This window comes from Melanotaenia boesemani, chromosome 13, assembly GCF_017639745.1.
Source record: "Melanotaenia boesemani isolate fMelBoe1 chromosome 13, fMelBoe1.pri, whole genome shotgun sequence".
NCBI lineage: Eukaryota > Metazoa > Chordata > Actinopteri > Atheriniformes > Melanotaeniidae > Melanotaenia > Melanotaenia boesemani.
The window spans coordinates 16,057,752-16,083,760 of NC_055694.1; the positions used below are offsets into that span (position 1 = coordinate 16,057,752).

The 26,009-nt window shown below is 38.9% G+C and overlaps 2 protein-coding genes across 4 annotated transcripts; both read right to left on the reverse strand.

Annotated features, from left to right (window-relative positions):
* Positions 1 to 205: 205 nt before the first annotated feature.
* LOC121651820 (proliferation-associated protein 2G4-like) lies at positions 206 to 10,415 on the reverse strand. The gene is made up of 13 exons (XM_042004241.1): positions 10,197 to 10,415; positions 4,323 to 4,451; positions 4,139 to 4,244; positions 3,962 to 4,031; positions 3,771 to 3,863; positions 3,629 to 3,692; positions 3,449 to 3,527; positions 3,289 to 3,367; positions 3,068 to 3,201; positions 2,857 to 2,951; positions 1,458 to 1,585; positions 1,251 to 1,304; positions 206 to 1,158 (listed from the first exon to the last, which is right to left on the reverse strand). The coding sequence occupies exons 1-13, from the start codon at positions 10,282 to 10,284 to the stop codon at positions 1,099 to 1,101; spliced, it is 1,179 nt and encodes a 392-aa protein (XP_041860175.1). The 5' UTR covers positions 10,285 to 10,415; the 3' UTR covers positions 206 to 1,098.
* A 2,611-nt stretch (positions 10,416 to 13,026) lies between these two features.
* erbb3b (erb-b2 receptor tyrosine kinase 3b) lies at positions 13,027 to 25,518 on the reverse strand. Of its 3 annotated transcripts, XM_042003507.1 has the most exons (28): positions 25,276 to 25,518; positions 23,614 to 23,768; positions 23,293 to 23,479; positions 22,841 to 22,966; positions 22,678 to 22,740; positions 22,381 to 22,499; positions 21,449 to 21,590; positions 21,115 to 21,228; positions 20,911 to 21,028; positions 20,755 to 20,828; positions 19,333 to 19,423; positions 18,586 to 18,788; positions 18,298 to 18,430; positions 18,113 to 18,206; positions 17,593 to 17,750; positions 17,434 to 17,490; positions 16,954 to 17,095; positions 16,710 to 16,829; positions 16,521 to 16,619; positions 16,236 to 16,421; positions 15,996 to 16,151; positions 15,814 to 15,889; positions 15,586 to 15,732; positions 15,381 to 15,478; positions 15,114 to 15,290; positions 14,939 to 15,010; positions 14,469 to 14,763; positions 13,027 to 14,314 (listed from the first exon to the last, which is right to left on the reverse strand). In XM_042003507.1, exons 1-28 carry the CDS (start codon positions 25,358 to 25,360, stop codon positions 13,446 to 13,448), a joined length of 4,356 nt encoding a protein of 1,451 aa, XP_041859441.1. In that variant the 5' UTR covers positions 25,361 to 25,518; the 3' UTR covers positions 13,027 to 13,445. The 3 variants fall into 3 exon arrangements, with proteins under 3 accessions (XP_041859441.1, XP_041859442.1, XP_041859443.1); XM_042003508.1 differs by lacking the exon at positions 17,434 to 17,490; XM_042003509.1 differs by lacking the exons at positions 21,449 to 21,590; positions 22,841 to 22,966; positions 23,293 to 23,479; positions 23,614 to 23,768; positions 25,276 to 25,518.
* Positions 25,519 to 26,009: the final 491 nt, after the last annotated feature.

Here is a 26,009-nt window from a genome sequence, read left to right on the forward strand (position 1 = left end):
CAGGGAGATGTTACCTGTGCCACTGGCTTTAACTTAAACCACAGGCACATCTTATAAGCCCTTGTAAATGTGGAAACCCCACTAAGATAAATAAATCGCAGTACAAATATTGGTCAAACATGTGGATGCAACCTTGGGGTTTCTGAACACTTTTCAACCCATTACTCTTTTAAATAAGAATAGAAAAGACAACAAAATCATACAATTGATGGCAGGTGGTTATTTAATGTTTCCAAAAATAGTCTCTGAAACTGGGATTTGTTTTATAAAAGCATCCATGTATCTGACAGATATGGAATTCTCATGTAAACACAGATCAGCTGACTCAGCAGTGGTGCCAGAGGACCAAATGATGAACCTTTGGTAGGGGTTAGGACCATCTACCACTGAACACATTTTTTCCCCACCAGTTAAATTATTCAGAGGACTGATCTTAAAATGTCAGTTTTATAAATCATTAACCAAATAGCCTACAGGAGATATTTAGGGGCATACACAATGATTTCAAGCACAGACCTAAGCAATCGTAGTAAAAATGTGGTAATTAAGCTTTATTCAACAGATATGACTTACTTAAAGAGGTCATGCCGATTAACTGTGTGAACATTAGACAATTTTCTGTCTATGATGAGTTTACACCCCTTTCAAAAGGCATGGCTTCAGGTGTGCAACCCTAATGAACTACTCTAAATGCCATATGATTACACAGACTGTGCACCCATCATCCTCGGCTGCTCCGTCAAACTCAATTTATGTTCCACATCTTTTACTACAGTTGCTGTGGAGGGTAAATGGAAGGCCAGTCAAATGGTGAAATGTGTGATTATGTCCTTGTAGAAAATATCTTCTTGGATGGTAGAAGTTCAGCCACTGTTGAGCGAGAGCGAGGCTGACTCAAGGACATGAAAATTTACTAAGGTTCTGTGTGTGTTTTAGGTGGAGTGACAGAATTTAAGGAGCAGCATTGTCCCAGACTGACAGTTAGATTCAGAGGTATTCACAGCAGCTATGCCCACAAGTGCCTCAGACAGCTGGGACAGAAGGAATCATGACACCTGTCCTTTGGGTCATCAGATGTCTGTCACAATTTAATGGGATCTATTCTGCAGCTTCAGTCTCCATCGCCTGTCCTGTTGCATTCTCAACAGTCTTGGATGCCTATCATGAAAAAAAATACAGGTCTGAGCAAACGCATGGAAATTTTACTTGCATATAGAGACAGGATTAGATAAAATTGTTCTGTAAGTCACCTTCTTTTTCTTCTTCTTCTGGGTCTTGCGGCTGGCTGAGCTCTGAAGTAAAGTCTTGGAGATAAAATAGATAAAAATTGACCCATGTGGTGTAACAAACAATATGTCCAGATTTAATAGCTTAAATAAAAATCTGTCTGACAGCATGCTACAGCTGCATTATTCTAAGTCTTTACTTGCTCATCCCATACATCAAATAATTCTTACCTTAAGATCAGGATCCTCCACCTCATGCTCAGACTTATAGAGCTCTGGTTCATGGAGGGTACTGGTGATTCGCAGGGGTCCGTTAGCCATGAGCAGCACAGTGAACTTGAACTGTGCAACAAACTCACCTGAGCAAAAACAGAGCTAAGAGTTGGAAAAGGCCAAGACAAGAACAGACATTACAGTGCCGTTAAAAAGACTATTAAATGTAAGGACTAAATATTATTTATTGTAACTTCAGTTTTATCTGCATATTAGTTGAACTATTTGACTTTCTTCAAAGGTCCTATGTGCATGGCTAAACGTGGCTGAGTATGGTACTGACGCTTTGGGAAGCTTTTTGTATTTTTCACCTGAATATATTAATAATTTTGATGTATGTGTGTACAAATTCATGATTAAATGAAACATAAAAACATATAGAACAAGAAAAAAAAAATTGTCGTGCCAAAGATGACTGCAGAACAACATAAATCCTGACAGATAAATTTAGTTTCTGTGCCACACTGCCCCACAATTTAGAACACAATAAACAGAAGAGACAGAAGAGTTATTTATTTGCTTTTGGGGAGCAACAAAGGACCAGTTAGTTTCATTTCAAAGACATCTTAAAAGACAAGCCACCTGACACTTATGAGTCAACCAGCATCCTTCTACAGATTTCTCTATAAGGGTCACTTTAGCTTCGATGCTTAGATTCACTGCAATTCTTAGTGCAGTTCAATGTTGCAGATTGTATGTAATATGATTTTACTAGGTAGTATTTTTGCTCTAGAGATTAACTTGAAAAAAAATAGATCTGAGAGAGGTCTTTTGTTATAGATTAAAACTGACATTTTTCCCTGGTGGGATATATTGTTGTCATGGTTACAGCTTGTCATCAGTATCAGAGGATGTATGTCACCTAATGTGAGCCAGCCAGAGTGAGTGAGAATTGACAAGTTAGATAACATTTCTTCTCCCAGTTAGTTTGGTTTAATATCTGCCTGAATTGATTATTTCACCCAAATTAGCCGTGTCAAGTTAACCACGATGCAGAACAGGCCCATGCCAGCCTCTGGTCTTGCAGCTAACTACACAATGATAAAGAGTTAGTGGAGCTCAGTCTGTTTCATTAAGAGCTGCATCTCTTTCCTTTCTTACATTACCAGATCTGCCTGTGCTATCATGTTTTTACTTTTTCAAGTGCACAGATTCAGTTCAAGTTAACATGGTACTTTGTATATTTTAAATGTTTAATTATTCTTCTTCATGTTATATTATAGTTTGATTTTATGTGAAGCAATTTGGTAAACTTTGGTTGTTTTTAATGTGCTTCCTTAGGTCTTCAACAGTTTGGTCGTTTTTATCATAATTCTTAATGCACTCTTAAGGCAAATGAACTCATGTTTCAACTCACCCTCCTTCTCATGGAGCACAGTGAACGGCTGCAGCAGCTCATGTTTGGCACACTCCACCACACCCAACCTGGCCTTGCCTTCATCCTCAAATGCTCTGAAACATGCAAAGATAACAAGAAAAGTGAGCGTGTGTAAGTTGGAAGAATTTTACCATAGAAGACTTAAAAAGAGAAAAATAGTTCAAATATTTGAAAGTGAAGTTATGCTTACCTCAGAGTGAAAGGCATTGTGTTAAAGCGTCTCTCCATCTCGCTGAAGAATGTCCGAGATGTCTTCATCTTCAAACCGTACACCTTGTTGGGGTCTCGTTTATAAACAGTGGTCCTCAGACCTCCATCCTTAGCCTGAATAATAAGATAAGAACACTTGAGACTTTGTGAAGTTTTTAAAATTGAGCAAAACAAATCCGATTATGCCAAATTCCTACTCACCTTCCCCTCTCCAGTGCTGACAAGCACATCCACTGCATACACCTCGTGGACCTCAAACTCAGCCTTCTCATGGTCCTTTCTAAAAATACAAAAGGATGGCGTCATGCACTGGTTACAAGGAACACATCAGAGGCAACAGCCATCAGATAACAGAACTCACTTTTGTTGCTCCGTTGGGTTTTGGATGATAGTTTTCTCCCCATCAATCACATGCTGTTTGAGCTGATGGGAAAGCATTCCTGTGCACAGGATAAAACGAATCAAGTGTGTCCAAATTACACTGAGGAAATGTAGGGGGAAATCACATGGGTCAGAGATAAAAATGTTGGCATTCTCTCACCTTCAATCAGGGAACACTTGAAAGACTTTGCAATTTTGTTCCAGGCTTCTGTGACCTGTGTGTTCTGATGAAAGAGACACAGTGGGAATATTAGATGAGGTGTGAACGGTGACACATTTGGTCAAATCAGAGAAAGCTTTACCTGGTTTCCAGGTTTCACAAGCCGGAGAGCAGCTTCAGCGCAGAGGTGAGCTGCTTTGATGACATCAGCTTTCCGCCCGGTCACAGGTTTGTCCTGAAGTGACACAGAAGTCAAGTTAAAGACTGAATATTCCCATAATCTTGTAGGATGCAACAGCACAGGTGAAATTTTTCCCAGTGATTAAGACATACCTTGGTCACGCCAACAACAAAACTGTCAGCCACATTTGAGATAAAGCCGTCGACATGCACACCCAGATCACTGCATGCATACAGAAACAGGGAAACACAAGGTAAGAAGAAAATGCACTGCCAATTAAACAAATTCATCTTAACACGGGTCAGAGAGCTGTAACATTAGCAACATACATCTTGACAAGGTCCCCATCCTTCAGTATGACATCAGGGTCACTCTTCAGAGGGGAGAAATGGCATACACAGTTGTTTACTGACACGCAGGTAGGAAACGCGATGCCTGCAAAAGAGAGGGGGGTATGAGCCAGTCAGGTACCTCTTTGATGACTCAATAAAAGCAAATAAATAAATAAAGTACCTTTCTTCATTTCCTTTTCCCTCTTGAAGATTTTTCCAGTTTCTGCCATGATGAAGGCATCTCCCTTTTCACAGAGGCTGAGCACAGAGACTCCAGCTGTAGATGCTGCAACTAATATCTTCAGAGCCTCTGCAAGAAAATGGATAAAAAAAAAAAAAATTATGCAGATAAGACAGCACAGGTGGAAAAATGTAGAAAGAGTTTGTTTAAACATTAGAAGCTTGTTTATGTTAGATGTGTTGAAATATAACACACACACACATATATATATATATATATATATATATATATATATATATATATATATATATATATATATATATATATATATATATATACATATGGGTCATTGACATGACGTGCATATTTTTGTGTCCGTGTTTGTTATTCCCATGTAAAATAATCTGATCAATCCATTACATGAATAATTTTATTTTATAAAACCTACTTTGTTTGAATATGTTTTCAGCATATTCCAAAAATGTATAATTTTATGTGTTTTGACATGTCAAACCCCCAAAATGTCAGGTGGTACAACCGTCCGAGCGAATGAATATACTAAGAAAACAGTTTAAAATTGCATTTTTACGATAATAAATTAAAAATAAAACATATTGGCATCATTTAATGTTAATAATCTTTCAAATAAGGCAATATTTATAAATACTAATAGTTTAAAGCTTTTGAAATCATTAAAAAACTTTTGTCCAACAATTTGTAAGCCCTAAAATGTCAGGGTGGTACAACCGTAAAAACATGACTTTTATTGTGAAATAATGTGGTAGTAGCAGCAAACAGGATATTGCATCAGCCAGAGGACCCCAAGTACCCTTTATTACTGAGTGATAAGGTATGTATATCTTTATTAAATATGGATAAAAATATCTTTTTTTCAACTCATAGGCAGACTGGTACACTTTCAGTGTCAGGTGGTACAACCAATGTAAAATTATGAAATTGTTATTTATTCACAAATTTCTTTAATTAAGTTTTAAAATATAAGTATGCTCATGCTAGCAAACACTTTAGCTAATGTAACAGTCAAAGTAGAAGCCTGTTTAATTTGAAATTGGTGGCAAAAGTCAGGTGGCGCAACCAGCAAGTCAGGTGGCGCAACCGATAGGAATGTCACATTATGACAGAGATGTTGTTATTTAAAGTGTTGAATCTTTATATTACATTTATAAAATGTTCATAAGCTTTAAGTTCAAGCTGTTATGCACTATGAAATTATTGTCATGATTTTTTTAAAAACAATTTTAGATGCCTTTGTCAAGTAAAGAAAAATCAGCACGACACAGGGAGCGCATTAAAAATGATCCAGCTGCAAGGGAAGCCTATCTCGCAAAAAGGAAAAAGAGGTAAAAAAAAAAAAAAAAAAAGATGGTGAACTGTAATACAAACCTGACAAATCTTTTATTTTGCCATTGATTCTTTCATGCAGTAGTCACATTTACAATTTTGAAATGGAAGTATGACTAGTACGTATTTGTTCTTATATTTCATAGTTATCAGAGATAAAAGAAAGAAGGAAAAGTTGTGAAACCCCTCATCAGTCAGCTAGCCAGAAAAGAAAAGGAAAAATTGAGGCAACAGTGGAGACAAGACCAAAGAAAGCACAGGGAAAGGGAAAAGGCTGTGGCAGACATTTTAAATTTCACACCTGAGTCAATTAATGATGAAGAAGAGGTGCAACCCAACCTTCCTCTTCCCAACAATGTTGGGGAGAACATTGTCAATATTGACCAGCAACCCAGAGCATCAACAACAGAGAGAGTAGCAACTAGTAGTGAGAAATGGTGAAGAGAGAAAGCAAAGATGCGCAGAGAAATGCACAAACTGAGGAGAAAAATGGTAGCTGCAAAAAGAGAATCTGAAAAGTTACGAAAGCGCCTCGAAAGATTACAGGTAAAGAAGGGAAAAAAGCAAAAGGAAAACTCTTCAGCTGAAGGAAAGGGATCAAAGAGTGCGAAGAAAATGTCCAAACGGAGAAAAGAGAGAGTTGTTGATTTCCTCTGCAGAGATGAGAACAGTCGCTTACTGCCGGGGAAAAAAGATACAGTCACAAAAAACAAAAAGAAAGAACAGAGGCGTGTGTTAGTTAAACCTTTGACTGAACTCCATATGCAGTATAATGCTGAAATGCAAACGTCTGAAAAGTTGTCTTACAGACAGTTTGTCCGTTACTGTCCTTTCTTTGTCACACAGCCTAAAATGTCCGACAGGAATACATGTGCATGCTTGGACCATGAGAACATCAAACTCATGACTGAAAAGCTGCATCAGAAAGGCCTTCTGAAAACTGCAAGCATATCTCAGCTGTTGAGTGAAATTGTGTGCAGTCCAGACAACAAGTCCTGCATGTATCGTGTTTGTGCAAAGTGCTGCTACAATGAAGTAGTGGTTGCACCATCCCAAGGAGAAGAGAAAATTACCTGGCACCAATGGATAAGAAAATCTGTGTCTGAGGGGCAGAAGACCTACATGAATTTTGTCAAAGAGGCACAAACTGGAACATGTGCTGAACTATTGGACATTTTCAATCAGAAGCTTGACAGCCTCGCCAAACACCACTACAACTGGTTACACCAAGCCAAAGAGTGCAGAGCTCTAAAAGAGAGCGTCAGAGAGGATGAAATTGTCCTTCATGTGGACTTTTCAGAGAACTTCTCTTGCAAACTTAACAGTGAGGTGCAAGCTTTTCATTTTGGAGGGAGTCGCAAGCAGGCCACTGTACACACGTGTGTGGCCTATACCGCAGCAAGCACACAGTCCTATGCAACCATCTCTGCATCCCTTCGGCATGATGAAAGGGCTGTTTGGGCTCACTTGGAGCCTGTGCTAAAGGATATCATGCAAAATTGCAATCCATCTCCCACAACTTTACATGTGATAAGCGACGGTCCAGTCACTCAGTACCGCAATAAAAAAAACTTTTACTTGCTCAGCACCATTCCCTTCCTCTCAGGCTTCAAACAGGTGACCTGGAATTTCTCTGAGAAATCTCATGGAAAAGGCGCTCCTGATGGAGTTGGTGGGGCAGTCAAGCGCACTGCTGATTCTGCTGTCCAAAGGGGTGCAGATCTACAGACCCCAGAAGATGTTTACAGCTTCTTAACCGAACGAAACTCTGAAATCAGGTTCTTCTGGGTGAGTGACGAGGACATCAAAAGGTTTGATGAAGAAGTTCCTGAAGTGGTCCCGCCTGTAAAGGGGACTATGATGATGCACCAGGTCATCTCCACAGTCCCAGGGAAGATCATGCATAGGGAAATCTCCTGCTTCTGTAGCAGACCACAAATATGCCAATGCCACAATATAACAACAGTCGACTTACAAATGCCCAGTACCCAGGCCAGCGCCCAAGTTGAAAGAGATCTGAATGGGAAGTTCATCATTGTAAAATATGAGGGTCAGCCGTTCGTAGCACAAGTACTTCAGGTATTTGGTCACGAGATTGAAGTGAGCCACATGCAGCAGTTGGGACAAAAAAATAAGTTCATATGGCCCCATCCAGCTGATGTAATTTTTTACTACACAGCAGATGTACTCAAAGTGATCTCAGAGCCAGAGCCTCTTAATTCTCGGCACACACGGCTTACTCATGCAGACTGGGACTGCTTTAGTACCCACATCTGAAACAAGGTATTTATCCATACCAGTGTTGATCAAACATTTCAAACTGTTCTGAATTTGCTGTTCTGAATTGATCATAGCTGTTTATATTAGGCACAATTATTCTATTTTGTATGAGGTTAATATTGCATTCCAGTTGCACTGAATCTAATGTTTTAACTTGGCATAGTACTGATGAATTGTATTTAGATGTATTAAATTGACATTTTTAGTGGATTTAAACTGTTTCTATCATCTGTTAAGACTGTTAACTTGCGCATTTTTTGCATCTAAAATGAATAAAGTTGCAATTATTCAGCCTATTTCTTGTCTTTACTAATTTAGTCAGGTGGCGCAACTGACAATTGTCAGGTGGTGCGACCAGGTAAAATGTCCTTTTAAACCAAAACTACTAGGTTAAAGTGATCAAATGGTTAACAGCTGTGATGGAAATAGGTATTGTATTTATTGCACTCATTTGCATGCTTATAAATTACTTTCCTCTCTTTTACTGTAAAGTTGGATGCTGAAAAAATGGCATTTTTGAACTTTAGAATGCTGCAATCTTAAAATATTGTTCATGTAGAATGTAACAAAAAAATAATAATGTGTTTCTCACTGTAGACTCTTAAAGGAATACTTGCCAAAAATTGGACTTGGAATGAATAATAAGAAAATGTATATATTTTTGTAAATAAATGGTTGCGCCACCTGACAGTTTTGATGGACAGAAAATACAAATACAGTCAAAAAATGGTTTTAAACTTTTTAAAAAGTAATTTTAAAAACATGACTAAATATAACAAATTGTTCCGGACTTAAAAATATGCATGGCATCCATTTTGGAAAAACTTTTTAAAAATATCTTTTTGGACACCTTTTTTGTCAATGACCCATATATATATGTAGATGTTTTTGTTGTTTTATTTTATTAAATGGTTTCAGGCTGCTGGATCATTTTTCTCAACATTAACAGTCGACAGGCTTGAAAAAAAAAAGATAAGCGAGCAGCTGTAACAACGTGAAACTGCGTCTGATCATTTCCATGTAAACAAGAAGCACACAAGGGCTCAGGATCGAAACAACTCACTAAAAGAAATGATTTGGAACAATATTTTTTCGTTTAAAGAACAAATAAGTTAGCAATTTAGTAAAAGCTGAAGTTATGACTTCACTTTAATAACTCGCTGCAAATTATTTGATTAATTCAAATAAAAAAATTGCCATTTTGTATTTGATGATTGTGTGTGATTAAACTTTTAGGGGTGTGAGGGTCATTTCAGATACAGTGCCAGTCAAAAGTTTGGACACACTTTCCTATTAGATTTAATGGGAAAATGTGTCATACTTTTGACTGGTGCTGTACTCAGTCTTGAGCCTGAAAAATACACTGTTTAAATACTATTATTAAGCAGCTGTATATTATTAATAAATGATGTGATTGTGTGATGTGCGAGTGTGGCCAAGGCTTGACATGCTGAATTTAAGTGAATGTTTGATGCACTAGAAGTTACAGATATGAGTTCTCATTTGGATTAGCATATATGTTCTGTAGATTAACAAATCTCTAAATTATGCTATAATAGTAATGAGGTTAAAAAACTATGGACTTAAAAACAGCATGTTGAATATATGTAAACTCGTCCTTAAAAAGTTAGTTTATGATTACATATTGATTTTTTACCTTAGTTAGACTTACTTATTTATTTATTAGTAGACAAAAATCAAAAATGAAATTTAAAAATATGTTTGGATATATTAACACAACAGATTTCTTAACTCAAACAAACTGCCATTTCAGGGAACTTGCTCTTCGGTAAAGTAACATGAAAATGTATTTTGTATAGATTTGAATTACCTGGAGGTATACATTTAAGTCTGATAACAGTCTGGAGATATTCTTTTTAACGAGTTTTCTCTTGTCATTGTTAACTGGTACATTAGCCCTTACAGCTAGCTAACGCTTGCTAATCAGTTAGCTCAGAACATAGCTAGCTATGGAGCTTATGTCTAGAAGCGAGTATGACAGCTTCATATCGTTAAACACACACGGGACAGAATATTGGAATTTTCTGCACACGTCTTTGTACGATCCCCGTTTTCCCTGTTACGCACAGTGGTCCTCTTGTCTAACATAATCTAGTGCTACTGCTGCTGAGGCACATGGTACAGCTGCTGTGTGGATAGCTGACACTGCTAGCTAACATCAGAGCGAACTAGTTACTAGTAAATTGATCAAACCAGCTGTGTTTCACTTACGATTTGCTATCTCAGCTCCCATTTTGTACTTGGTGACCACCAAGTCATCAGCGATAGTCTGCTCCTGTGTCTCTTCATCTCCAGACATGTTGGCAGTGTGCTGGCCGCGAACTCAAAGTAACTTTTTTTTCGCCCCTGGCGGGTGTCAGTCAGTCACAGGATGGAACACGCTATTCCGCGCTGAGCCCTAACGACGGAAGCCCGACTTCACCCGACAGCTCACGATCCCGCCTGCTGCCAAAGACACGCTCAGAAATCAAGATAATTCACGTTTGGCGTAGCGTGTCAAAGAGCAGGAAGTTTTCACCGAAATACATTGATCCCCAATGTATGCCAGGCAGATTTTTAGATGTCATGCAGATATCTAAAGACATTCAGGAACAAATGACAAATGAGAAAGAAAGTAATTGAAATCTATCAGTCTGGAAAAGGTTATAAAGCTATTTTTAAGACTTTGGGATGCCAGCAAACCACAATGTGAGCCATTATCCACAAATGGCAAAATCATGGAACAGAGGTGAATCTTTCCAGGAATGGCAAGCCGACCAAAATTATTCCAAGAGCACAGCGACAACTCATCCAAGAGGTCACATAAGGCATCATGTGGCTTTGCTTGCCTTAATTAAGGTCAGCATTCACTACAAGAAAGAGACATGGCACAAATGACCTGCATGGAAGAGTTCCAAGATTAAGACTACTGCTGAGCTAAAAGAACATTAAGGCTCATCTCAATTTTGCCAGTAAACAGTCAGGAAAATTCAAAGCTAAATTTGCAGCAGCAGGTTCGGGGGGCCATTGGCATCACTCAGAACACAGGGCCCAATCAGGTGGACCATAAGAGAAGTCATCAGAGCAGTGCTGACTCAGTACGAAAGTGTTTTGTCTAGCTTGGAGAAGATGGCATCAAGTGGATCTAGCACAGGTGTGAGGGCAAATGGACTGTGTGAAAGGTTTGAAAAGGGTAAAACTGTGCTTGGACTTCTCCTAGCTTTGCAAGTTATTAAGGAACTGGAGGGTCTGAGCAAGTGCCTCCTAAAACTTACTGAAACTATTGCAGGAATGAGAAGTGCAACAGAATGTGTCAGAGTTTACAGTGCAAAAGAAAAGAGGAAAGCTTCCACAAGATTTTTGAGAAAGCAGTGGGATTGGCTGACTCCCTGGGGATTGAGTCCCTTCAGATTCAATACACTGTTGTGGCAAGTCATCGCATTCCTAAGTCTCCTGAGGTGCATTACAGAACAGAATCTTTTTAAAATGCTGACTGTTCATATTCAGTTTCTGGAAAGGTTCAATCAACCAGACCTAGATACAGAAGCTGGAGGAAATTCTGCTGACTGGTGAAGTAAATGATGTTGTTGACTATCCAGAACTAAACATAGTGACTCTTGAAGTCAAACTATCCATGTTTTCATTCAAAAACAACTAGAGCTGAAGTTGCTAATATCTCGAGAGAAATGACAGTTGAAGTGATTTTGATCAAGTATAAACTCTTGTCAGGTTGCTTTTAGTCATCCCTGTTTCATCGTCTGAGGCTGAAAGAAGTTCCAGTGATCTCAGGAGATCACAGACATGGCTGTGTCCCATGTTCATCAGGACAAACTGGACAACACTGACATAAAACAAATATACCAGCAGTTTGTTTTATTTAATAAAAGATGTAGGCATGTGTTTGGCTCCTTCAATTAGGAACAAGGCATGTATCCAAGGACACTCAAAGGACACTGAACCTTTTGTCCTTAATATATTTAATATGTGCATTGCATAAATGTATGGCAAACAATACATTTTTTTTATCTGGTTTGAAAAAGATAACAGTAAAAGTAACGTTTGAAATGTAACTTTCTAAATGTTTCATATATCAACTTAAAGTGCTCTCTTCAAGATTAGAATTGGATCGGATGAACTGGATTTCTTGTACTGTAAATAAAGAACATTTTAGTAATGTTGATGATTGCAGTGTAGTAAAGGAGTCAAACTTCCTTCTTGTCTGGACAATATTGATGTGAAACACAGTTGTCTTTAAGTCATGACATTACCAAAATAATTAAAACATGAAAATAATCCTGTATTTGGCAGGAATAAAGAAATTATACACACACACACACACACACACACACACACATATATATATATATATGTAAACTGTTAGTCTAATCCACTTTAAATGACTTGATATTGCAAATGAAGATCAGAAAAGCGCTCATCGCATTATACAGGGACCTCTGAGATCAACATCTATGTCCCTACCAATGTCGGGAACAAACCTACGCCCTTGAGCCTACCTACAGAAAAGTCGAAGAATGTATTGTGGTAAAAGCTACTGACGCAACGACCCACACAAAATATAACTTGAGCGACTGTTTTTCTGTTTATGTGGTGAAATACAGCATAGTAAAGACTAAGTAGATTGAACGAGTCCGCGCTTGTAATCTGTAATCTCTGACGTGGAAGTAATCACAAATGAAGACGTAAACAAGATGTACTGTAACTAAAATGTTTCCTTTTTTTTGTCATAAATGGCTCAAGTTGGCAAATAAAAGTTTGCAGAGATAATTAATTTGGAAAGCAACCTGAAAATGTTCTATTAGATATGAGTGTCTTCAAATTTGAGTAAAAACGGAACAGTACTGAAGTTAACTATCTCTACCCTGAGATATTCTTTGATTCTGTCCAATCGTGTGCGCATGCGTTCAAAGGTGTCACGTGTCTTTTTTGACACGTTTCCGTTGTCGCCAAACGGATGATTTTATTTATTCACAATGAATGAAAGAAAAATAAATTAAAACATGTTGTCTTTTTTTAGTAATCAATTTTTTATATTTCAGTACATTTCAAGACAAAAACACTGCTTTACACATAATAAAATTGATTGGATATTTGCAAAATAATATGATACATAATCATGTAATGAACGTTAGTATAAAAAGTACAGAAAGTTGTAAAATGTGTCAACTTATTCTATTACAGCAAACAACAAACTTTAAATGCCCTTAAATGAAAATGTCACATAATGTGTACACAAACTTCACTGTAGTGTTGTGTGCTATCATATTTTTGAATCCATAAATCATTACTTACTGCACAAAAACAGTGAAATAATATGAACAATAACAAATGTGTATTTATTTTAAATTTTTTTTTTTCAACGGCTTTTGAAAGCAATGAATCCATTAAAAAAAAGTAGGAAAGCATTATAAAACTTATCACAGCAGCTTGCATCAGTAACTGTCACTGTCCCAATCCACATTATTAAGTTCGTACAGCATCTGGCTTGAGGAACAGCCTGCTGTGCCAGTAGTCTGGGTTGTCAAATGATGTGTTGCTGTCAGGCTCCCCCATGCCTGCACACACCTTGATGTATTCCCCGAGCCCTGCACACCTGCCACTGCCCATATCCTCTGCAACAGCCCTCCCCTTTACTGGGACATTCTCATATTCTGTTTGTCCCCACCCTTTAGGCACCTCTCCAAATCCAGTCATTTCTTCATACTCCTCCATGTTTCTTCCCCCAGGTGTCAGTGCATCTGGCATGACCGTACTTTGCAGATCCCCCTGAAGAGTGGCTTGTTTATTTATGTTGTGGCACATTTTAGTTTTCTCCTCTGCCTTGTGCTCCTTTTTCAAAACACCAACTATTTGGTCTGTGTCCTCTGTCTCAACTGCATTTATTTCAGATGTTTGACTCCCATTTCTCTCCCATTCTGAGTCAGAACTCCTGATGTCCATGTATTCATACTTGGTAATCCCTTGGCCAACCTCTGCTTGGTCATCCACAGTTTTGATCTCACTGGTAAAGTCTCTGGTGAGCTGATCTGTTACAGCTCCTTCACAAGCCTCAGGTGCTTGATTGCACCTTACAGCTGTGATTGGAATTTCTTCATGTGCTTTGTCCTGTGTGGGTGGCAGAGTTATGAGGGCTGGAGAAGGTAAAGGAGAAACTTTATGGCAAGGTGCCACTATAGTGTTATCTCCCTGCGATGCGGTGCTGCTGGTCAAACATGGAGAAGCAACATTCTGTGTGCTCATGGTTTTGTACCGTGGGGAGGGATTTGTCGCCATGTGGACTAGATTATTCTTTAGTCTTGAGTTCCTTTGGCCAGAACGAGATATTCTGGGGACTGTGAACCACAATGAAAAAGGAAAAAATCAGGGAAGAAGTCTTAATAAAGCAGTTTTGATGCCACTATTTAATTGTTGCACTCACAAATTAACAAACTTCATAGTACAAAGAAACAGGAAAGTATGAAAGTAGTTTTTCTGGATGTAATTTACTTCTTTCTGATGTACCAGGTGACCCAGGCAGGACATATCCATAGTGGTCCACCTCCTCCTCCTCCTCCTCTGCCGTCCACACCTTGTAAGAGGGTGGACTTGAAGCTGTTGAAAGCTTCCTGTGTCGGTTAATAGGCACATGAGGGTTACTGTTATCTGAGCCAAACTTGGCCCTATGAAGGCTCCCAGTTTGTAAACTTTCGTCATGCAGCTCTGCCTCTCTGCCACTCCTTCTGGTCTCTGACCTCTCTGGTAGTGTACGCACTGAACTCAGACGAGATCTGTGAAACCACAACTGAGACAAGAAAATTAAAGGCTGTAGCTAATAAAATAGGATTTTCTAATACTTAATTATGTAATGACATGCTGGTCTTTATGTAGTATGCTGAGAAGAAGGAAGGCGAGAGTTATATCCTAATATATGATGTGTATTTTGCATGCATTTGTGTAAGTATGTGTGTTTATCACACCTGGCAGAGGCTGTTTGCAGGACTTGAGGTCATTGGCAGGTATCCAATTGGTGGTGGCTGAGATGCACCACTCTGCAAATAAAATATATGATATTTGCTGATGGATTAGACATTGATTTAGTGGGGGTGGTCCAAAACCAGTCAATATATCAAATTTAAGACATTTCTATATTACCCTGCATGAATTAATCCGTGAACGAGACAGACTCCAAGATGGAGAGTGCTGAAGAGGAGGTGTAACCAAACCGTCCTCTAGTCCTTCCTCATCTGGGTCATCTAAATCTGCATCTAAAAGTCCTCGCTCCGACTCTCTTCGACTGATTTCACCTGGTCCAGAGTCTACTCCTTTCATCTACAGAATAATATGGAAAAGCAGGCTTAATGGAGTCGAATCAAAGCTAAAATACAAATTTGTAAGATTATTAATCCAGATAAATCCCACCTTGATGACAAGATATCTCTGTGGGTCTCGCGCCATCCGAGTAAAGTCACTTGCCAGTTCTTTGAAGGTTGGCCTTATATTTTCATCAATCATCCAGCCTTAACAGAAGATGTATGAACATACTTACACCCAGTCTGTATTTGTTCTTAATTGAGGGTTTTTGGTTGTTTATTTGCATGCATGTGGGCGTGATGCTCTGACGCACATTTAACCATGACCATATAGACATCTATAGTGCAGATGTCGGGCTGTGACAGACGTTCACCCTTCTCCAGCAGACTCGGAACTTTCTGAGGCTGGACAAACGCATACGGCTCTGCACCAAATGACATCATCTCCCACACTGTCACCCCTGTCAGGGAAGAGAGATACTACATTTAAATTCTCATTGCAAGACAGTAACAATAATTTCATCCTCCACAAAGCCTCTCACCATAGCTCCAAACATCACTTTGATGAGTGTATCTTTGAAACAAGATGCTTTCAAGTGCCATCCATTTTATGGGTGTCTGAATGAGGAGAAAAATTGCAGACAGACATTTTGGATCAATCAGATGTGTTTAATTGTGATAATAGTTTAATACAGCAATCTGAAACTGAATATGATGCTGCAACCTTTGTGTCTGTATAGACATATTTCTTGTCATCAGGATAAAGAAGATCTGCCACACCATAATCAGAGATCTGAACCTGATAGTCATTCTTCAGCAAAATGTTGCGGGCTGCTAGATTTCTGTGGACCATGCAGTGTTCCTCCAGATAAAACATACCCTGAGACACAAATGCATGTTCTACTTATTTTCTGACAGCTTGTTCATGACAATGGTTGCTTGAAAGATTTCCAGCAGTACTCACCTTAGCAATTTGTACACACCAGTTGAGGAGGCGCTGGGGGTCCAGGCTGTTCTTATTCTGCCTGATGTGCTCTAGTAAGGAGCTATGAGAACTAAGCTGTGTCACTAGCTGCAGACTGACACCTGGACAGATGCCCAGCAGCCTAACAATATAGGGGTGATCCAGGCTGCCCATGGACAGCATGTGCTGCAAATGATTAAACAATCAGATGCTCAAGAAATTTGATCTTTGTACATAATTTTCTATGATGTCACAAACATAGCCCTCAAAATCCAGGAGACTTACTTCAGTGATTTCAGTGAAGGTCTGTCGGCCTGAGGTGTCCTGGATAGTTTTAATGGCAACAGGTATCTTCACTGTCTCTCCTTCTGGAGTCCAAAAACCCTTTAAAACAACTAGTGTTTAAGAAAACTATAATAACACATAAATTACTGGATAATCAGAGAAAGTTTATCAAAGGGAAGTTATCAGTACCTTGTGCACTGTGCCAAAAACACCAACGCCGAGGACTTTGATTTTTTTCAACTCCGAGGGTCTCAGAATACGAGCATGAACTTTGGTTCCTTTCTCTCCAGGACCCAGGGGCTCAAAACTCTGCCAAATACAGAACATTTATTCCTGGCTAACTCTCGTCTCCGAAAAATCAAATGCATAAAAACAATAAAAACCAAAGGCAGCTTATTGCAGCTGTAAAAGTATATGTTCCCTGAAGTCTCACCTCTCCGCTCTCCAGGTATCTCCTCATGGCTCTCTTGTGACGGATGGCAAGGCCTCTGTGGTACAGCACTCCCAGGAAAAACAACCCCAGGCAGAAAATTAAGCCAGCTGGGACCCCTAAAGCTATACCTGTGATCTGACCACTGCAGTAAGGCAGAGAGAGTGTGGGAATATAGTTAGAAAATACTTTATGAATACTGTATATGCTTCAGCTGCAACTCAACATCAAAATCTTTAAATGCTTTTACACTTTATGCATGAAGGGGTCTGACTTTCTAAAGTCTGAGTGCATCTAATGTCCCCACACACCAAATGATGCAATCGTTTTACTGCACTAAGCAGCTGTATTTTATCATTCGGTTTACAATGTGGGATTAACCTGCCACTATGCCAAAAATGCAGTGTGTCTCACTGCAAGTATTGGAGCGACCAGCCATTTCTGTGTAGTGTTTTATTTGTGCCAGCAGGGGGAAACACTGACCTACTAACGGCCAGCATAGCTTTCCCTAGACAGTCATTTAACTCTGGGCCAAGGCATCTGAAACACAAAGTGATCTCAAAATTTTATGGTGTCAGTAACTGTAGCACAGAACATATGAAAATACACATATAAAACCATATATTTTAAGTTCAGTCTTACCCTTGTGTGCAGTTTTGATGGCATGGTTCACAGTGGCCCTCCTTGTTGGGATATTTGAAAATCAGCCCTCTCTGTCCATCATTTACACCAGTGGGACAAAAGGACATACAGTAAGGACCATCTCGAAGGTTGACACAAGCCACGCATTCATCTGCACCCTACAGGAGAAAAAGCACAGACACAAACACAAAAAAAGAGAAACAAGATGGAATCTGCTGGGATGCACACACGCCATATAATTTAATAAACTAAGGTGCAAGAAATAGTGGAAAATAACTTTTAGAGCTTTGAGTTCAGAAATAGGGAGACTTTCTTGTTTTAATCAAGATTTTAAGAGTTGGAAGGCATGATAAGGTTTTTTGATAGATTGCAGCATAAATGGTAACAGGACTGAGATGAAATCCAGTGCAGCAGGTCAAATTTAAACATGTATTTGTTAAGTAATGTGATGCACAGGTAAAATAGCTTATTTGAAAGCACTGAACCACAATGTTTCTGTATCATCAAAGCAAGTAATTACCGGTCCAGTACAGCTGACCTTTCCCCTCTGAGGCTTGCATTCTGGATGACAGGCTACACACTCACCATCAGACCCTGCAAATTCCCTTGGAGATCTGGTGGCACATTTTTTCAGAAAAATGTAACTACATAAGAAAAACACACAAGCAACACAAAACACAAGAATATCGACTCGTAACTACTGACCCAGAGAGAAATTTACAGCTCCCTATGCATGTGCCATCTCGGCTGTAGTTCCTACAGGAAAGACACTGGTCAGGACCTGGGCCCCAACAGCCTGAGTCTGAACACAGTGGGTCACACACGTGGCCTTCTGCAACTGCACATACAACAAGTGTCACTTCGCATTTCCCTCAAGATGATGCAACACTGCATTTTATGTTATGTATCATTTTAGACTGGTTGACGTTTCTCATAAGTTAAAAGAATCCCAAATAAAACATTTCACTTTATCGTAGCACAGGCTCGCCTCACCGCATTCTGCCAGTGGCCTGTTGTCGTTGAAATTGTTGTCTTGAACTCTGCGGCCTCTGAACAGCTGCGTCCAGTTTACAGTGTGATGATAACAGAGGTTAGCATTCTGACTGATGTATACACTGCCGTCACTGATTTCCCTGAGAGAGCGCAGACCCAGTGAGGTAAGAGTGGGGATGCGCATCACCGTCAGAGAGAAGCGCCTTTTGTTGGAGGGTTGACGAAAACAGACAGAAGAAGGTTAGCTGGAGAAATATTTCAAAAGCATCATAACACCTGTTTAAGCTGTATTTGCACATGATTTTTAGTTTCCATCTCATTAAGCCTGGTTTTAGCCAGGATGTCAATGTTAAGATGGGGATCATACACAGAAATTTACACAAGTTCAGAGCTGTGGAATATTATGGAATATAAACACACTGTATGATTTTTCCTATGTTTTCATGTACAAACCAGCTTTCAAAACTGAACAGACATCCAACACTGTGTAGTGTGCAAAATCACTTTGATGAGACACAGTATTGCAACAACTTTACTTTCCACACAGACAAAATTGGGAAAGAAACATTAGAACAAGCCTGAGAATTTGTGCAGGTGCTCATAATTATGAGCCTCATAATATGCTGTTTAAATTATTTCTTTTTATGCATGCAAGGTGTTCGTGTTAGCAGAATATTTGTTTCTTCAGGTTAATTCATGGTTTACTGCTCAAAATCAGAATCAATATCAGTAAATCAATGCTCTTACTTGTATAGCGACCTCCCTCGAATTGTAGTAAGGCTTGAAAATGCAGACAAGTCATTCAGTTCTTTAGGCCATGACTGGATGTTCAGAAAATCTAAGAATGAAACCAAATGGTAATATTAAAACAGGAATCTTCAGCACAGCAGCGTACATATAGCTCATAAATACTACATTTTTCAAGACAGATGTCCTGTTATCTTTCATTTAAAAAATTTATCTTAATCCAAAACAGGCCCAGATCACGAAACAGCCACCACCATGTTTCACAGAAACAGCCTTCCATCTTCCTTAAAAACTTAATACAAGAAAAAATGTACTTTTTGAAGAGCAGTGGCTTTCCACTTGCAGCCTTGCTACGGGGCAATGTTCTTCTGATGGCGGACTTGAGAATTTTAAAATTAATCCACAATAGTTCCTCAGAAGAAACACTGGGAACCTCTAAGACCTCACAAACTGCTACAGGCCTTGGTATTTGATGGTTGACGGGGTCTGAGGAAACTAATATCGGCCTTAAATTCTCTTCATATCTACTGCATCAGTCAGGCTGAACATTGGACAAGACCAATAGATATTTTATTTATATTTTTTTAACTTAATGTACATCAAAATTTCTGTTTCTCAGATCCTCAGATATCTTATTTGTCCATGTGACAATACATTTCTACAAATGTGCTTTAAATAAAACGACACATTTATTCCACCTTCAAATAAACTTTCAATCCTCAATGTTTTTGTATATTAGATGCTCAAATAACTCATTAATTTAAAATAGGTTAGGGTTAGTATAAGGCCTTGTATCAAAGATTTATTTATATTTGTTATGTTATATTTATTTATATTTATCAGATGATCCCATCAAATGACACATCAGACATGTTTAATTGCTTACTACTGAGCATCACTTTTACAAAAATGTAATGGGTATTGTGTATTTTCAGTCTTTGTTTACTCTTCTCTTATCTTGTTAGTATTTTGGGATTGGGAGGAAGTCATTTTGAGTCACTGCTGATGATCAGTGGCAAGCTACATTAGTCAGCCATCATCTGTGCAAGGATGCTTTGCAAGGCAGATATTCTTCAGTTGAGAAATTAGTGACAAAGTAAAAAGCTGTCTGATGCAAAAGTAATGCAAAGTAAAACTCACTGTATAGGGTATTAACTTCAGACAAAGTGACATTTGGGGGTTTTAGTTGTTTTAGATGGCAGCGATGTGCTCTTCTGCCTCCCTACCTCTTTCTGAGTAGCTTTTAGCTTTGTACTCCTTTAGAATTTCTTCCTGATTCTCCCACCTGACTGTTTTGACCACTATGTACTACTTGTAAGATAATTGCTACTTATAAGTACTTCACACAACCCCACTTAAGTAATAGAATCATAATAAATCATTATTGATTAACATAAAAAAATCCATAAAAGAAAAACAAACCTGTTATTTCCTTCACAGTGCGGAAGACTTCCAACTTTCTGGGATCAAGAGGTGGGATGTTGTTAAAGTCATCTCTGGGAAGAATAGAAATACAATAAGAACATGCAAACTGTCCCACAGTGTTGTTTAACACTTTACAGCTTATGCAGGTATTACCCATGAATCCCTGTGACCAGGAAGTGAAGGCTGCCCTGGATCTTCGTACAGTTGATGAAGCTGTCGATGTTATTGGAGTCCACAGTCTGTCTGTGCTCAGCACCAGTGCCTTCACACACTACAGGGATGACTAAAACCCATTAATATCTTTTTCGACTGACAGGTAATCTGTGTGTAAGAGAATGAAAGTACTTTAGCCGCAACCTTTTGGGCAGAGTCCGCTGCAGGGCTCACATTGTCTCCGGCCTTCTCTTTTCACCTCCATCTTGTCTGTAGGACAAGCCCTCACACAAGAGCTGCCATCCACCACAAAATTAGCTATGAAGAGAATCAAATGAAAGATACAGGAGATAAATATGACTAAAACAGAGAGAAAACTTTCATTATGTCAGTTCTGATACCAAATATTTGCATTATCTTCCAATTCTGAATAACAGTACAGATGATGGTTTGTAGTGGTAAAATAATGCATGGCTGAATGCTGTAGTAGCCTGATGAAGTGAGTAAAGTACACACAAAACACATACTAAGCACTTACTAGGACACTGAGAAACACAGATTGATCCATATTGGTACTTGGCATTTGGGTTGGTCTCCATTTGAAATGTCTGCTTGTTATATATGAGAGTCTGGGGACACTGGGGGACACAGGCTCCAGAGTCGTTGAAATGACGACATGCCTTTACAAGTGCACGCACAAAAATACAGGCAGTTACATTTAAGTTCCATACTAGATTAACTTATATACTAGATGAGTATAACAAAAAACAAGTGAAAGAAAAGCCTAAAAAGATCAAAATTATCATATAAACTTTTAAAACCATGGCCAGCTTTGATCCACTTAGTGAGTGAACTCACATGCCCCCACATGCAGGCTACTGAAAACAAAGAACAGACGTTTGGATGGAAATCCCCTCAAAAAGAAGGAGCTTGTTCTCTGGTAATGCACTCTAACCCCACTACATCTACATATTTAGAGCAAACAGTTGTTTGTACATACACAAATTTTCACCATACCTATCACCATACTGTTTTAGGCAAACTTTCAAAGGATTGTTGTCATTTCTGGTGCACATATGCATGTTTACCTCAAGGTGAGCTCAATAAACAACTCCAAATTTATATTTATTATTATTTTATCTTTACTGTTATTTGTTTTCAGTGCCAAGAGAATAATAGGTACATGATAACAAGCTCAACAAAGATTGGAGGATCAGGCTACCTACTCCCTGTCATGATTTTGGAGTTATTGGGAGTTTTTGTGCTGTTTTGAAATGTTTTGTTTTTTGTTTTTTTTTACTTGTGCACCGCTTCATAGGGCCAAATGTCACAAGTAAAGTTTCCACTTTTAAGAGCCAAATAAGTTTGTATGGAGAAAAAATGATGAATCAAGATAACCTTATCCTCAGAGAGGATTTTTCTTGATTCTGCCAGAAAATTCTTATAAAGAGGCCATGAAAAAGCACTTACAAAACAGTCTACATCCAGAGGGCCTTTGCATCCTGCTGCACACTCTATGTGACAGCAGTCCCTGGGGCTTGTCCCAAAGCAGCGGCCATTGCACTGCGGTGCACACACCGTCTTAGTCACTGAGACACACAGGTGAAAGTGGTTGAACAGAGGTCAGCTAAATGAGATCACCTAAATATCACTGCTTTGACTTATTTATGTTCATGTGTCCATAAACAGAACCATTCATTTAAGTGAATGAAGTGGAGGGAGAGAAAATCAGAGACGAAAATGGAAACAGAGCATGCAGGCACTCACAGATTTGACACTGGTCCTCATTTGGCCCCCAGCAATAGTCTCCACAAGATTTGTGGCAGGGGCCTGAGAGAAAACAGGAAACAGACAGAAAGACAGGCCATTCAGAACAAAGACAATCTAGAAATCATTGGGGATTGTGAAATAGGACCATTCGAAAAGAGACCTCTCTCTCCATTGCATTGTATGTCAATAGGAGCATTATCTTCTCGTACAATATCTTGCCAGAAGACCCAGGGTCCATAAACTAGGTATTTGTTATTGATAATCTGCACTCCTCCCTCCAGAATCTCTGTGAAGACATGGACGAATGCAACGGAAAACACATCACACATAACATTCCTTTATACCCTGTCCTTATAAACAGGGGCTTCTTTAGATTAGTCTTTAATAATATAACAGTAATATTCGTATCATTTTTATTTGAATATGACAAGTAGGTTGTTAAATAAAGCTTTAAATTAAGTATCTGGGGTAAGTGCATCTGCAGTGTGTATGCAGATCTTTTCTAATGAATATTGCTCATGTCATATTGATAGTGTAAATATTTTGACACATCTGATGTATTTGCTCCCATACTTGAGATTTCCTGTCTGTTATGTCTCCACTGTCACTTACCCGTTAGATTTACAAGTCCCAGCTGCCACAACCCATTGGAGCCATCTTTGGGATAGTTGAGGAAAATAGAGAGGGCAAAGTGTTTGTCATACAGACTGTTCCCTCTGATGACCCGCAACTGTCCTAAGGGGATCTCCTGAAAATTGTTCACAGCAATGAGGACGTAACCAGTCACCTCTCGGATTGTCTGGAAAGAAAAAAGAAGACTGTTCACAAATGAAGCATCAAATAAGATGATTTAAGGTTTTCTGTTGTGGTTCAGTACAAAGTATTGAACAAACAAACCAGTTTAAAGAAGGAAAGGAGAGGGACGGTGTTTACCTTAAGAAAGGATAAGTCCCAGGTGCTCTCAATCTGTGTGATCTCCAGGTTTCCCATGATAATCTCACAGCCAGCATACAGTTCCTTACTTATGTTGTACTGATTCTCTTGAGTACCGGTGGAGCTCAGGCTATTCTGTGTACCACGACACTTCTCTGATACATATGGGCAAGATAGAAAAGTTCTTAGCTTTACAAAACAAAGCTCATACATTTCTATCTACAACTCTCATGTCTTAAAAATGAAAGTTTATTCTGAGTGATCATTGCACATAACCACATTAGTTTTTATATATTATGTTTTAAGAACATGCAGAATTCTTTAAAAAATAAACAGAAAAAAATATTTATTGAAATTAGTTAAAAAAAACTACTGGTGCCCTCTGAAGCTACAGAAAAAGGAAATGTGAGTCCTGTGGGTTGTACTGTTTCTGCAGCATTTATTAGCTTGTTGTGTCTCCCTGATGCTGTGAGAGCTGCAGAGTTTGATGTGAAGCAAACAGGCAGGCTGTAACCCTGGTCCACGGAGCAGTCTAGGCCTGAGGGTGATGAAGAGGAGGCCGAGGGTCGAGGGAGATGGGCTTCCCTCAGACAAAGCCTCCATTGTGATAAAGCTATAAATGTGGACAGTGTGTCCCACTGAGCGAAGAGTGATGCAGTGACAGACAGTGCTTCTGTGTGTGTGTGTGTGTGCGTCTGTAGGGTGAGTGTTGCTGAGATCATACCAAAAGACAATGGGCCATGTGTGAGCGGGACTGATGGCAGAGGGAGGGGAAATATCGTGAACGGAAGGAGACATGCACACCATCTCTTAACGAATAACAAAAATTGTGGCACTGGCTCTTCGTCTGCAAAGATCAGGCACCTGCAGCAGTGAACTTCAGTCACATTTCCTGTTTGCATTTTTAACATGCAGGTATAAACGAGGCTCTTACAGCTGCACGGCTACAGCGGTGCTGATAAACATCCTATGAGGCTTGTTGGATGTAGTTTCATGGTTAATAACAGAGAGCTGAAACAAAAGCCCATTCCTTCAAGTTAACATGACTGAACAGAGGTGAAACCTCATTTAGAAAGGCTGCATAATATTTCCGTTACAATAATAAAACACACACACATTAACTATATACACTTTTGAAATGAAAGTGATTTAGTAAGTTTCAAAATTTTGTTATCAGTATTAGAGGTGATTTCTTACTTAGTCTTTAATTTGAGCATTTTTTATAATATTTATCATTTATAAGCTTTAATGAATGCAAATGCAGTCCTGTGTATAAACAGATAGTGAATGGTTATAAATGTAAGATACCTATCAAATCTTTTAGTACAGCACTAGAGGCATTTAGAGCTTACAGTTCTCTGCAGTTTTTTTTTCACCACCATGCAATTCAGTTTTAAACATCAATTACCTTTTTTACTGGCAGTAAATCAGCAAGTGACACATCCCTACATGAGACTTGATAAGATCCTAACAATAAAAAGCTATTAAAGAAAAGAGTGAGAACTGTGTGATCGGACACAAAGAAAGGAAGGTGAGTCCGTGTTAACCATATTCTGTTCCACAATATGTTCTTGTATCACATGTGAAGCAAAACTCTGACAAGAATGTGGAGGGAAAAATACCAAAAGATAAAGTCAAGATTTTAACTATAAGTTCACTTACCTTCGTGAGCTTGAGACAATGCTGTTTGTAGCCTGCATGACAATGTCACACACAGCAATATGGTTCGCAGCTGGTCCATATTCATATTGTACCTGTTCACCGAAATATCAGCACATCACACGGCTTTAGAAAGTCCTCCAGATAGAATTTTCTAAATCGTGGATTATGAGATAAGCCCAGTTTCTGCTTTTGTCTTTGTAAGATGAGAGGAAAATCCAATATCACGAAGTGAAGACAAGAGCAGATAAATTGATTGAATCAATTACAAACTGAAAACTGTGTAGTACTTGCAGCTTATTCTGATGCTGAGATTTCCCTCCCAGAGAGGGGCGTCTGATTGGCCCATTGCCAGGCTTTTTCACCAATCAGATGTTGGTCCGTCTTTTTTTCCTACCCCGGGCTGCAGGCTCAATGTCTGCATTGAACAACCAAAAGAAAAAAAGATCCAACAGTTCTGAACACTTTAAAGAAAATTATTGCATTTAGCATCACTGATAAACAGTTTTAAAATGTACAAACAAAAATGACTAATGTGCAAAAATGAAAAGATTTCTGGATCACAAACAGCATCTGGTGTCCACACAAGCAAAAAATGCTGGTTTGAACACTGTGCATGGTAAATGTTTCTTGATATGAACTTATTTGGTTTGATGCTGTCAGCTGCTGCATGTGGACACAGGGCTGTGGTCTTCCAGTATATCCCCAGTCTGAGTGCTTGCACTGTTTTCCCTGTA

Excerpts from the sequence above, each read along its gene's own strand:
- LOC121651820 (XM_042004241.1), bottom strand. The coding sequence starts at position 10,284 with ATGTCTGGAGATGAAGAGACACAGGAGCAGACTATCGCTGATGACTTG. Across the intron at positions 3,864-3,961 it reads TTGTTGTTGGCGTGACCAAG|GACAAACCTGTGACCGGGCG; the intron begins GTATGTCTTAAT and ends GTGTCACTTCAG. Across the intron at positions 1,586-2,856 it reads TGTGCTCCATGAGAAGGAGG|GTGAGTTTGTTGCACAGTTC; the intron begins GTGAGTTGAAAC and ends GTTTTTGCTCAG.
- erbb3b (XM_042003507.1), bottom strand. The coding sequence starts at position 25,360 with ATGAATATGGACCAGCTGCGAACCATATTGCTGTGTGTGACATTGTCA. Across the intron at positions 22,500-22,677 it reads TGAGGACCAGTGTCAAATCT|TGACTAAGACGGTGTGTGCA; the intron begins GTGAGTGCCTGC and ends TGTGTGTCTCAG. Across the intron at positions 18,431-18,585 it reads CAGGCCACTGGCAGAATGCG|TTGCAGAAGGCCACGTGTGT; the intron begins GTGAGGCGAGCC and ends TTGTATGTGCAG.